A 13981-nucleotide genomic window follows, 5' to 3' on the forward strand; every position below is an offset into this window, starting at 1 on the left:
TCGCTCATGGAGGGCAGTGAGTTTCTTAAGCCAGTAGGCATGGATCATGTCAGGTCCTGGTGCTGTCCAGTTTTTCATACCCGAGACTCTTTCTTGGACATCTGCCACAGTGATGGTTACCGGGGCTTGTTCAGGGAGGTTGCTGTGGTCCTCTCGTAGAGAGGTTAGCCACTGTGCATTGCTGTTGTGGGACGCCTCCCTTTCCCATATGCCTTTCCAGTATTGTTCAGTCTCCAGCCTGGGTGGGTCAGCTCTGTTGTTATTACCCTTCCATTGAGAGTACACTTTATATATATATATATATATATATATTTTAGTAACCAGTTAATGAAATTACTTTTATTTTTCTGAATGGGTTTCTGGGTAGACATAATAGATTATTGCCTAATCTCACACACCAACACACGCACAGTATTTTTCTTGTACTGACCCAGTCAAAAAATTCTTCTGATGTATTGTTGATTATTACTACAATTATGGTGCTCCCTGGTGCCTACAGTTGGCCAACTAATTATATTGTATTCATTTGTTTTTTTGTTTTTTATTTCTGTGTTTATACGGTTTTTTTCTTTCTTGATATTATGAAAGAAAGCTTAAAGCAATTAATCAGAACAGCTCTGTAATACACAAAGGATAAGGTAAGTATGGTGTAAGCGGGGGTCACATACCAATTTGTTACGTCTTTTTTTTTTAACTGCATTGCACAAGATTAGGGATGCTGCATAAAGTATCAAAAGATTTAAAGCACAGCAGCACACAAGGTGGACTTATTCTTTGGCCGACATGGACTGAGTAGATACCTTTGGACTGGTGGTGTTGTGGTTGTGTAGTGGTGTTTAATGTACTAAGGAACATTAGTACATTAGTACATTAATGTCTAATGTCTAGTCTTCTGGTATTATTATCAGAAGACTAGCTGCATCGACTGGAGCTGATGCCCGTAATCAATAAAAACAATGCAAAAGAATAACTAACTTTCAATACCATGTATTTTAAAGAAGAAAAATTAAAGTGAACATCACATACGCAGAACCCAAACATAAATACAAAATATAAACACAGTACTGCAGTAAATATTCCATAAGAATATGCACAATGTTTTCAACTATGCAACAGCAGTTCTTAATTTCCCCACTGGTCAGCACAGTGTCCAATTGACACACATTTGGAAGGTCCATGATTTTATATGTCCAGATATTTTTGAGGGGAAAATGTCCAAGCGCAGTTTGTTGCCAACGGAGAAGAGATGAATAATAGGTTGTGTGTCTGTATGGTGAGGTGGAGGGGGAAATAGACCAGCATGGAGTGAATGTCAGGTTTTTTCACTATTGAAACACCAATAAATATCTTAAAATGAGAGCATGGATGGAGTTAAATTAAGAATGTGACCATTTGTTTACTGCTATTACTGTTGAAGCAGGTTGTGTACAGCCTGCACTAGAGTGGCGGGGAGGGTATAATACACTAGTTTGGTCAATGTTTGAACCTGTCACAATAAGGAATCATGTGGGTTTTAATCCAGAGTCAGAAGTTAAACTATGTTTTTTCCACACTGGATGGTAAGAAAGATAAAGTTTTTAAAATGATTGTGCTTTGAGTTAGAATGTAAATAGGAGTCTGTGTAGAGACTGTCTGTCTGTGTAGCCCTGTGATGGACTGGCGACCTGTCCTGTGTGACCCTGCTAATTGCCTGTTGACTGTTGTAGGTAGGCAGCAGCACTCCACACAACCATACTAGATATAAGCATGTATTTCAGCCCAGCTTCTGTCCCTGGTTCTATGAGCAAGTTGTGATGTACAGGAGCAACAGCACACTCTAGTGGGTATGACATTAGAAATAATAGATGATTGGTGGGAAAGACGGTTCCTTTTGTAACCAAAAACATTTGGCGTGAAAGACCCAATCTATATCATCTACGAAAAGGCAAAAATGCAAAATGACTAGCAAAAACACCCTTAGTTCCCTTCAAAAAACAATTGTCATAAAATATTAACATTGTTCTTCTTTGAATTTTGTTTTTATAATTTTGTTTCTGTCCCTTTGTTGAGATACTTTAAATAGATGTATGTATTGTGAGTGTTGTTCCACCCTGATTAAGTTACACCATTTCTGCAGTATAATGTTTTACAAAACAATACCCCTTGAACTTTTTCACATTCTGTCAAGTAACAACCAGATCTTTAATGAATCTTATTTTGATTTTTCGGCCACAAACAGGAAAAGTGGAAGCAAAAGGACAATTTTGCTTTCAATTTTTCAATTTTCACATAAAAATCTGAATGTTTTGGATGAATTTGTTTTAGTGCAGAAATATTACAGTATAGGCAACCAGGTTTTTTTCTACATCTAAAGGCGGTAATGCATCCTGGTCTGTGTGTGTTTCTGCAGGTATCGAGGTAGCAAAGGCAAATGGAGCCAAATATCGGCTGGGTCCAGAGCTGGAGATATGGTAGGGAGAAAAACAAACCAACATCAAGTTCTGCATTGTCTGCAGTATGTTCTATATTGAATGAGAGTCACCTGCTTTTATAATGCAATTAATGCTTCACATGACCAACATGTCACATATTGAATTAAACCATTTTTATTTGATAATAAAAAGCTAGTGTGCTGAAACAATAGATTTTTAAGCATGGTACAGGAGTTTCCCAGTCTCTTGAGCAAGCGTGTCTACTCAATGTCAAGCAGCAACGATTCCAGCAGTGATCTTTTGTGGAGCAAATGTTATGCTCTGTGAGTGGTTGTAGCATCAGTTCTATAGGTTATTACAAAACAGCAAACACGGTCCATGTTTTTATGTGTTTCAAACAAAAAAAAACTATCTGAATTTATACTGACCAATCAGAGGGCTTAGTTTCTGTTTTGATTTAGTTTTACTTCACTTTGCTAAAATCCCTTTTCTCTCTGTCTGGTGTGTATCTGACAGTGGGTATGGCTGTGCAGACCACTTCTATGAGTCAGACACGCTGCTTCATAGCTTTCAGGTCCTGAAGACTCTTCTGGAATCCCCGGTTACCCAGGACATCATCTGTGATGTGGGAATGTAAGTGTTGGCTTGAAATAGAGTAGGTGCAAAATGGCTTCCCTGTCAGACTCTTCCTCCCCAGAAACAATGGAGTATTGCTTCCTGAATAACATGGCTGAGTAAATGGGGTTACAGTCCGTCAGTAGAACCAGCTTTGTCTTCTTCACTCCATCTAGCTTCTTCATTCAAAACCACAGATAAATCGCTCAAAACTTCCTCCGCTTCTGTGTATTCAGTCTTGGTTGTTTGCGATTTGACTTGCCCTCATTATGCCACAAGATGACGCCGGCATTTGACCCAGTTGCTACAAACAAAAGCAGCAACACTCTGCAGTGCAGTGGTATTTATAGAAGTCTACAAGAAATATTTATTATCAAACGCTTTTGTGTACACAGAATGAAAGTGCAGTAGTTCATTTACAGACTTATTTGTAAAATTCGGTTCTTCCTTCTTTGTTCAGCATATTTTTAAAACAATATATATAAATGCTGTAAGAATTAAATCAAACACCATTTTCCAGTATTCCACTGGGAAGATGGATGGCATTTCTGGAGGAAAACTTAGTGGAGACCAGAGGTTGTGTTAACGGAACATTTTCCGTATCTTACCAATTATTTTTTTTAACAAAGGGAAAATTTGAAGCCTATCCATCACACAACCCTTGTCAATTCACACCCTGACTGGTTCACACGGGCAGACATTACAGACTTTACGCAAAAGGTCCATCCCAGAGGCAACTAAAATCAATCAGTTAAAAAAATCCTGAACTAAATGCGTCTTTCTGACTGGGAGCTGACAACATGTTGAAGAGCTATGGACTGGACGCTTTGGAGCGCTTGGTTAGGAAGTGCATATCAAACCTTTGGTTGAAATGGCGCGTTTAATTCAAGTCTCCATTACACACCAGAGAAAACTAATGTTAAGAGAATGCAATGTTAAGCCCGTTTATAATCTAAAAAGAGCAGCCGGCATTTTATCTTTGGTGACATATAAAATAAATAAAGGTGCAGAAAAAGTTAGACCGTAACAAGCGCAGTCCGCTGCAGAACTAATGCGGATGCGGCTCCGCGGAAGTTATGAAGTGAAAAAAGAGTTTAACTTTCGGGATTATATTTTCAAAGCCCCATGTGTGACTTTCTCCTGTTTTTCTCTCAGGCCTATCATGCATCATAATGTGCGCTACAACTGCCGTGTCATCTTTCTGAACAGGTATGTCAGAGGTCTAGTCCAACCACAACTACACTCTAGAACAGTAGTTCTTAACCTTTTTTGAGGTACCGAACCCCCCAGTTGCATATGCGCATTCACCGAACCCTTCTTCCTTCTTCTTCCCGAGTTTTGCGGTGTGTCGTTGTGTCCAGTAATTAGTTTTTTTGTTCATTTTCCTGCTGATATCAAGGCGACAGCGGACTGTAGCCAAGACTTAGCCACTACAGCTAACACACGGTTTGTAGCTGCCTGCTATTTCAAAGCTTGAGGATGTTGAAGATCCAGCGTCAGAAATGGGAAGACGGAGGTTAAAAGGAAGCTGTACGTGCTTCGTTCAGTGGAATAATTTGTTGGAAGAAAATAATGCAGGAGGAAATCCACTGCAACGGGAACAGGCTGAGAACAGAAGCAGCGATTCGGCACAAGGTAAGTCAATACGTGTGTGTTGATGTTTGCGTTTGTATTATACGGAGTATGAAATTATTTTTAGGGAACTCCTTAGCTTTTGTTTATGTGACAATCATATAAAATACATTTCACATGCAGTCGGAGCGACGAGTCCCTCTGATACTGAGCAAGTAATTTAAGAACAGCCGAGAGCAGCAACGCTTCAGCCCGAACTAGTCAGTCAGATTTAGGTCCAAAATCTTCGCTTTACAGCCGTTTAAGTGGCACCGACCCACATAAAAAACCCACAAAACAAATGGTAGAAATCACGTATTTCCCGAATCCCAAAAATATGACATCTACCTTCGCTGTTTCATAATTATAATCCACGTTAAAGTGAATTTTTCCACTTGGCTGATATAATTTGTTGTTGCATTACACAACGTAATTTCTCTTTTTTCCCCTCTGAGATTCTGCTTAGAAAATGAGGCTATGACTGCATTTTGTTTTTAAAATGGTAAATTTAGGTTTGCCTCGACTTTTCTAAACTAATGCCTCTTATATGCATCATTGTTTGTATTACTGTTGGTGCAGATATTAGGCGAACAGGGTGCTTTGCCTGCTAGTAGTTTAAATTAATTTCAGCTGCACACTTTCAAAAGAGTATTCAGATTTTAACATGCATTTTCTAAGTAGTATTTTAGTTCACTCTTGCTCAGTAACTTCAGTGTTGTTACACCTCTGAAACATTTTTTGCAGTTTTTTTGTGATACCAGAACTATTTCACTTAAACATTTAATTTCCTGAGATATTGTCAATTTATTCTCAAGCAAAACTCTCAAAAAGAGCTGAGGATTTATTAGTTTTGATTRCGTTGTGCAGCTAAATATGGACGCTTATTAGATTTTTTTTCTTTTAAATTTTTCAGGCTTGCATCGTAACACCTTGTGATGCGTTTCTGAGCCATGATTGAGCCTCTGTGCAGATTACTTTTATACTGGATCCAAGCACCTGGACCAGGTGACGGCATCCATCAGTCCACGGTCTGCCAGATCATCACAACGTGGACTAACTTTTTATTTACTTGGTTAAACTATGATCTTGAAACCGAAGCACCAGATATGCAAAAATCTACCTGCAGACTTTGTTGGCTACCCTGAACTGCAGTCATCCTGGACGGGGCTGAGCCGGACTTCCTCTCCTCCAGAGTGACGAGTTTTCATCACCAGTAAAGGCAAAACAAGTCCGATGTCTGATTAGCTGCTAGGAAGTATATTATATATTCATTGTTCATTTTGCTGTCCTGTTTGCACCTACAATAAAATTTAATCTCATTTGTAATACTCTACATTTCACAAACTTTTTCCCCTTTTCTCAGTGTTTACGTTATATCAAGTATTTGCATGTAGATCAGGAATTCAAATGAGATGTTAAAATGCAACACATTTAGGTTATACCTGCAAAGAAATGTATTAAGTAATATGTTGTTAGTCATATAATTTAATTTTTTTTTCATACCAGATTTGATTTAATCGATTCCTCTCGTCCTCAATTTCTATAATAAAATCACAGAAAATACTTTCAAAAAGTGCCTTTATTTCAATCATCTGTTCTGTGAGTTGTATAAGGGAGCATTACGGTTAGGATACAAGAAATTTTAATTGCAAGAATGCAGTCATCGTTACAGCAGAATAAAGATGCAATTTTATAACAATGTCTTAAAATTACAAGAAGTTGTTTTAATGAGAAATAAAGATTCAAATTGATCTGATGTAACCAGCTCAGTCCATGTGGTACATTTCCACCTGAACTGACCAGGTAAGCATTAAGGTAAAAAAAAAAAAAGTATAAGCAAATATCCATCCATCCATCAATTTTCTTCCGCTTATCCGGGGTCGGGTCGCGGGGGCAGCAGCTTCAGAAGGGAGGCCCAGACTTCCCTCTCCCCAGCCACTTCGTCCAGCTCCTCCGGAGGAATCCCAAGGCGTTCCCAGGCCAGCCGAGAGACATAATCCCTCCAGCGTGTCCGGGTCTTTCCCCGAGGCCTCCTCCCGGTGGGACGTGCCCGGAACACCTCACCAGGGAGGAGTCCAGGAGGCATCCTGACCAGATGCCCGAGCCACCTCAACTGGCTCCTCTCGACGTGGAGGAGCAGCGGCTCTACTCTGAGTCCCTCCCGGATGACCGAGTTTCTCACCCTCGTTCTTTCTGTCATGACCCAAAGCTCATGACCATATATCAGGGTGGGAACGTAGATCGACCGGTAAATCGAGAGCTTCGCTTTTTGGCTCAGCTCTCTCTTCACCACGACGGACCGATACAGCGCCCGCTTCACAGCAGACGCTGCCCCAATCCCCCTGTCGATCTCCCGCTCCCTTCTTCCCTCATTCGTGAACAAGATCCCCAGATACTTAAAACTCCTCCCCTTGAGGCAGGACGACCCCCCTGACCCGGAGAAGGCACTCTAYCCTTTTCCGGCTCAAGACCATGGCCTCGGATTTGGAGGCACTGAGCCTCATCCCGGCCGTTTCACACTCGGCTGCGAACCGCTCTATTGAGAGCTGCAGATCACGTTCCGATGAAGCCAACAGGACCACATCATCCGCAAAAAGCAGAGATGCGATTATAAGGCCACCAAAACGGATCCACTCAACACCTCGGCTTCGCCTAGAAATTCTGTCCATAAAAGTAATGAACAGAATCGGTGACAAAGGGCACAAAGTATAAGCAAATACTGTATGCAAAGCGGAAAAAGAGTAACTGATAGAAATACCTTCTATATAAAGAAAAGCAAAAACGTTGGCAGCAAGAGAAAAGTTGTTGGCAACATTAGCTCAGCCAATCTCTCCCTCCAGGAAGCCATCAAACAGAACTGTCCAACTCCAAATATAATAAAGATTAAAAAAAAAAAGAAAACGGAAAGTTAAAATAATAAATAATGCCAAATTAATAACTGAGATCTAATGTGTTGTGGAATCTATTGACATTTTACAAATTTCACAAATCAGAAGGTTTCACAAACGTTTTATTTATTCTGTTGTTAGTACAGAATAATCTAGTTTGGTTTGAAATGTCTAGGTGTTGTAGTTTTTAAAGTACAACACATTAAAAAAGCTCAATATAGTGAAAAATTAAGTGTGATCGCCCTTTAACTATTTTCCGAATTAGATGCTACATTCGGAAGCTAACTTCAGCTACGACTGACAGCTTGGGCACAATATAGACAGATCTATATATGTTTATATAGATATATATCTTTATCTATCTATAAAGCATAGATATGTAGATTGCACACTGCACAGATAATCAAAACACTTAACATTTACATAGCACCTTTGTAAGCTTGTCCCTGTTAGCTACGTCAGACATATGAGGCATTATGGTGAATACAAACAATGTATTAATTATGTTTCTATGCTCCTTCGTGGGGGAGCGCCGATTTATGTTTTCGCATCCACCTGAATAATGTGTAGTTGCGCCCCTACCCATGGCACTTCAACAATATTATTTTACCTTTTATCTGAAATAGTGTTTGTTTATTCTCGCCATTCTGTCCTCTGTATTAATTATTGCTCGAAAGGTCTTGCCATACCAGTTTATTCCTCCGTATTTACTTTAGTTTCTTAGTTTATTCTTGCATTTAGTTCTACATTCATTTCCATTTAGTTTCATTTGATTAGTATTATCGTCTCTTGGTTTATTGCTATGTTCACTTTAGTTTCTTTCCTGTTGCTACATTTATTTTATCGTTTATTGACCATCAGTAATTTTATGTTTTTATGCCATAATTCACATCTAGTTCTTCGCTCCGTTTTGCCCGCTTCTCATGTTTCAGAATTTTGCGCAATGTGAGCGGCGGTTTTTTTTTTTTTAACTCCCTGACGTGCAGGGCGGTCGGGAAACATATCGATGGGGAAAAGGCAGACTGACATAAACCTTTTAAAACAACGGAAACAATTTCTGCATTCTGATAATTGAAATTTTAAAGTGCTGTGTTGTTCTATCACCCCCGTTTCATACCGGACCTCTTACAGCTCCGGTGTTAATGCTATAAAATAAACGCTCTCTATCGAGGTATCACCCATGAAGGTATTTCTTTATTTAAATTGGCTCATTTTTCAGAGGGATACTAAGTGAAGGTATCATGATTTTAGTAATTACATGTTTATAAGAGCGATTTTCTGTTGTCCTTCCATGGAAGCGGGCAGCTTTCAGGAAATAAAACACTTTTTAATATAAATTGCTGCTTTGACATGATCACAGAACTGCCAAAACATATGTATCCTACAAAAATACCAGACAAAGTGAATCACAGCAGCGTCATCAGCCAGTGTAACGCTGAACTGATGCGGAGCCATGAAGCTAAAAACACTGAATAGAAGAAGAGCTGCCATCGATACAGTTGCAGCCAAGCATGGTTTAATGTTACACAATTCAGTTTTACCAAGTTGCTCAAAGTCTAAACTGGTATTGTTGTGGATTTAAGGTRTAAAGTTTACCTTCGACCAAACGCCCCCCAAAGGAATCAAGGCGCCCCCTGCCGTCCTCTGAACGCCCCCTGGGGGGCGGTACCGCCCACGTTGAGAACCGCTACTCTAGAGCAAGTGATAGCAAAGCGGGGCGTCATTACGACTTTACACAAGTGTGTCTTTACCTCCACGGCAGAGGCTCCGCTGAACCCCTGAGACCGACTCATCGAACCCTTGGGGTTCGATCGAACCCAGGTTAAGAACCACTGGTCTAGAATGTTTGGCACCTGTTTGAGCTACATAAAATTTTTCAGTGAGTAGCAAAAACTATAAATCTGAATTCTTTTTGCTTCCTGTAGAAAAATTCTGCTAATCAGACCTAAGATGCTGATGGCCAATTCTGGCACCTACAGAGAGATGCGTTGGTTCTCACCTTGGAGTCGGTTAAGGTTAGTGTCTACTAATTCAATTTATTCGACACAAGTTGTTTTTTTGTGTGTTGATTCACAACAAATGGCCTCTCAATTCACTTCATGAAACAAAGACAAATTGATAGTCAGTTGGTCACAGGTAAGTTTAATTTATTTGGTTCAGTTTTCTAAGGAAAGACAGCAGTTTTCTTTGACTTTCTGAGGAAGCATATGGCAATGGTGGAAAGGAAAACTCTCCTTTAACAGAATGAAAAACTGCTGCAGTACTTCTACAGGAACAAAGCTACTTTTGAGCGACATATTGTCCATGTATAGCACCAACCTTTATCATTGTCAGTTCAGACTATACTGCGGTGGTTTGTTGTGTTGTCTTGATGTTCTACTTAACCAGTGTGGTACACTTGTCCTAATGCAGCTGCTTTTACAACCTTTGTCCAGTAAAACAACATTTGCTTTGATTCACAAAGCAGCATAACTTGTGTAATCAGTATAGCTTCTTTTCATAGTACCGACTGTAGGAAGTTTGATACAATGTTTTATTCTGTCATTTTTTGTTCAAATCCAGTAGTTTAAAATCTATTGACAAAAACAATATCCTCATAAAAAAATTTATGTTTCTTAAGCCATCAGTTTTATTCCCTTGTGTAAATGTGAAGCTACTCTTCTCTAAAAAAATGCTTTTAAATCTGATGTAAGGAAAAAAAAGATTTTTCATTATTTCTGTGACCCACTGAAAGAAAAAAATACAGTAAAGCTTAGGGATGCTGTATTGATCAACGTTGTGTGTCTGGAGCTATCTCACCCTGTTGTTCTACTCGCACGCCATGATATGCGTTTATGCATAAATAATCCTGTGAGCTTGTGTGTTAAGACAGGTGGAAGAGTATTTCCTGCCCAGAATGATCCAGGAAGTAACCGGCCAGGTACTGACTTGTGATTAGTGATGTAATCTACTTCATAATTTCATCCTTTCATTTCTAGAATGTTTTTGAAGAATATTGTTTTAATTTACCAGCTGGCTGGTGAGTCCTCAGAGCAGTTGTCATAACAGTGTCTGTTTGTCTTCGGTTCCTCAGGACACTGTCCCATTTGGGGATTGTGTGCTCTCCACTAAGGACACCTGTATTGGCACGGAAATTTGTGCAGAGCTCTGGAATCCCAACAGGTAGAGCAGCTCAGACAGAGACACAACCACACAGGTCACTTCCTTCAATTAGATCAAATGGAGACATTTTGATTGGAAATTCAAATGTACATTAAAAGAAAAGAGGCTTTTGCTATTAACCTGACTTTCACTTTTGTGAAATCATTTTTTTTGTGATTCTGAAGAGACTGAGTGAGCAACACTTCAAGATGTTTTATTTTTTTCACTTCTCTTGATTCTGTTAGCATGTTAGAACAGGCAGGTTGTGGGATTGTGTCCAGCTCTGATGTACAGTTATTGTTTCCTCAGCCCTCATATTCAGATGGGGCTGGATGGTGTTGAAATCTTCACCAACTCTTCTGCCAGCCACCATGAGCTCCGTAAAGCCGACCAAAGAGTCAACCTCATCAAGACAGCCACCACCAAGGTAGCCACTCCCCAGCAGACCTGGAACAACAACTTGCCTGTTGACATAGAAAAGATTGAATGTAGTAATACATTTCATCTACCTGACCTATAAGAATAGACATTAGAGTTATGTTCTAAGAAACTTTGTGTGCACTGTGTTATTACACGGTAATCAGCCACGCCCCTAACACCTCCCAACTCTAACGGACTGACTACTGACCAGCTCTCCAACTAATGGGTCCGAAAAGCCACTAATTCCTGGGTATTACCACGGCTGAATTGTAGAGGACATTTTGTTTAAGCTGGCTGCGAAAGAGACACGTCTAAGCTCTAACTACCTTCAATCCGAACCTTATGACCCGCTACAGTTCCTGTATCAGACATCGGAGTAGCTCGCCGGTGCCCGAGAACAAAAACCACATTCGTTAACGGTAGCTCTCTCTCTATTAATTATGTGCACTTGTTACAGCTTAGATAATTTTAGAGACTCGGCGTGAGTCCCAGGGTCATTATTTATCATAACCAAAGAAACGTCTGAAGCCCCCAATTTACTAGGATCATGAACATTGATTTTACATTAACCTGAAAAACTAGTTTCTAAGTGACTTAATTAATTTAACTGTCCACAGCATCAATTTAGACTTTATTATTTTATTAGCAAGCTTTAGCAGGGTAAAATGACATACAGCTTCTTCAATCAGAAAGAAAAAAATAAAAGATTAATATAAGTAAAATCTTTAGAAATCACACTCCCTACCAGTCCCTACTGTGTCACTAACTAAAAATGAGAGGCTTTGGGATGCAGCTCCACTCGACCCCCGATGATGAGGTTAAACTTRGCARCAGAAAACTTTAACATCMATGGACAAGRTCYYGTCTTSAGAAGRMRGAATCCCATTTAGAATAAATCCAAAGTTGAACTGGTGAGAATCCTCCATGAAATCAGTTCTTTATCCATATGCGATCTTTGTTTATTCCCCATTTCTGCTGCTGCATCGTTGAGATGGTCTTGGGTTGAGTGTAGGGCGGTTGTCGAATCAGGACTCGGGTTGTGGGTTACTGGATCTTATTCCTTTCTCGAGCGGCGCGAAGTCTTCGCCTCCCCGTAGTCCTGTTGCATCGCCCTTATCTTAATTCTGCATTTTTGTGTGGTCTCGACTCGAACACCGAGGAACTAAGAACAACGTTTCTTCGCCTGCATATATTTTTATACCTTTTACAGTTCGGTGGGGCACGTACACAGTTCTCTCACTTCCTGCATGTCTGCGTACTTTCCCTGACATCAAGTGCCCTCAGTTAGCCTCAACCATTATTCCACTCAACTTTTAACCTTCCTTGTTCTTTAAAACGTCTTGCTTCTTCTTCCTCTATCTGTACTCACGCCCGGTGCAGCTATAGTCTAAAAATCTCACTTCCTTTTTTCCCCTGACCTTTCACCTATCATCTACCTCCAACACAACATCAGTGACCTTTAATTACAGTTACAACATTTTACACCWTTTCAAGTTCAATGTCAAAATCACATTTATAACCTTTTAGTTTCTCTGATTTAACATTCATTTATAWTGTTATAATAACCATAACTTATTAGTTACTCTTATTATAATCATAATGTGAGTTATTACAGACATTTCTGAAAAGAAACCAAGAATAATCCATTATTCTCATTATTTGATACCAAGTTACTGTTACTTGTTTCACCTGTAAGTACTTCCATAAGTGTAAGAGTAAGTTTTGAATATTCTTATAATCAAACCGACATCAACCACTGGTTAAACCAATATTAATTATTGGCTTAATTACAAGTCATTATTATTAATGTAAGTATTTTACTCTAGGTTTTATCCAATTACACAAAATGTTTAGATTTTATTCTTTAAAAACCTTTAATGCTTTAAAATAAGGAATGGTCTGAACTATTTTTATACTGATGCAGGCTGGAAGCTTCCTCTTTATTAAGGAAACCAGCTCTTCTTGTTCCATGACACACTTTCTGCCTGACTATGATTTTTTATGATTAAATAGAAAAAAGTAGAATTAAAGCAAAGTTTGCAGGACACAATAGCAATACACACAACCAGATTAATTTTTTTACCGTCTGACTCTACTGCTGGGTCTTGATGTCACCTGTGTAATTAATTTTAAAGGTAACTTTATTTATTGTTACTATTAAACTAAAATCTCCAGCATGGGGTAGCGGGATGAGCTCGACTTTTCTCGACAACTGCTTGACCACTGAAACACTAGAGGGCAGGATTGTACCACAACAGTGGAGAAGAGCAACATTCTTGTTTGTACAGTGGTGTGAGGTTGTAAGCTGTTGGTGTTGTTTCAGAGTGGAGGGATCTACCTGTATGCCAATCAGAGGGGCTGTGATGGAGACCGGCTGTACTATGACGGCTGTGCCATGGTGGCTATCAATGGAGAAGTCGTAGCTTGTGGAGCACAGTTTTCCCTTGATGATGTGGTAGGCATGGCAACACGGTTTAAGACAAACCTGCACATATATGATATCCCTGGGTGTGTGTGTGTGTGTGCGTATATGTGGCATGTAGTGTGGTTATTTTAATGGAGAGTCCCAATGTTTCCAGATTGACCTGTTGAGTGCTGCTGAGCTTTTAAAGTGTGCCATTATAACCTGGGAAGTGTTTGCTTTTACTACAGGAAGTGATTACAGCCACTCTGGATCTGGAGGACGTTCGCAGTTACAGAGGAGAACTCTGCCAGCCACTCATGGTTAGAAAACATCTGTGCTCTGAGTTTTTGGAAGCTGGAACTTGTGTCTTGTGGTGGTTTTGTTTACTTACCTTCAGCTTCTAACAGGTTGTGGGGCCTCAAAAAGAAACGTTAGGACAACATTAGTATCAAGTTGTCCAAATATTAATGTGTGTTCTTCATTTTAGTGGG

At 39.6% G+C, this 13981-nt stretch overlaps 1 protein-coding gene across 3 annotated transcripts in view; it reads left to right on the forward strand.

The window, feature by feature from the left end:
• nadsyn1 (NAD synthetase 1) overlaps positions 1–13981 on the forward strand; it is a 32112-nt gene that overhangs the window by 6076 nt on the left and 12055 nt on the right. For 2 of the 3 annotated variants that reach the window (XM_008405014.2, XM_017303988.1), the window contains exons 2-10: positions 2390–2450; positions 2928–3044; positions 4182–4235; positions 9451–9540; positions 10394–10445; positions 10599–10687; positions 10976–11093; positions 13410–13541; positions 13739–13810. In XM_008405014.2, the coding sequence (XP_008403236.1) occupies positions 2390–2450; positions 2928–3044; positions 4182–4235; positions 9451–9540; positions 10394–10445; positions 10599–10687; positions 10976–11093; positions 13410–13541; positions 13739–13810 (785 nt within the window). Of the gene's footprint in view, positions 1–2389; positions 2451–2927; positions 3045–4181; positions 4236–9327; positions 9347–9450; positions 9541–10393; positions 10446–10598; positions 10688–10975; positions 11094–13409; positions 13542–13738; positions 13811–13981 lie in introns of those variants that run through there. The other variant, XM_017303989.1, reaches the window with a different exon arrangement.

This window comes from Poecilia reticulata, linkage group LG3 (genome assembly GCF_000633615.1).
Source record: "Poecilia reticulata strain Guanapo linkage group LG3, Guppy_female_1.0+MT, whole genome shotgun sequence".
Lineage (NCBI taxonomy): Eukaryota > Metazoa > Chordata > Actinopteri > Cyprinodontiformes > Poeciliidae > Poecilia > Poecilia reticulata.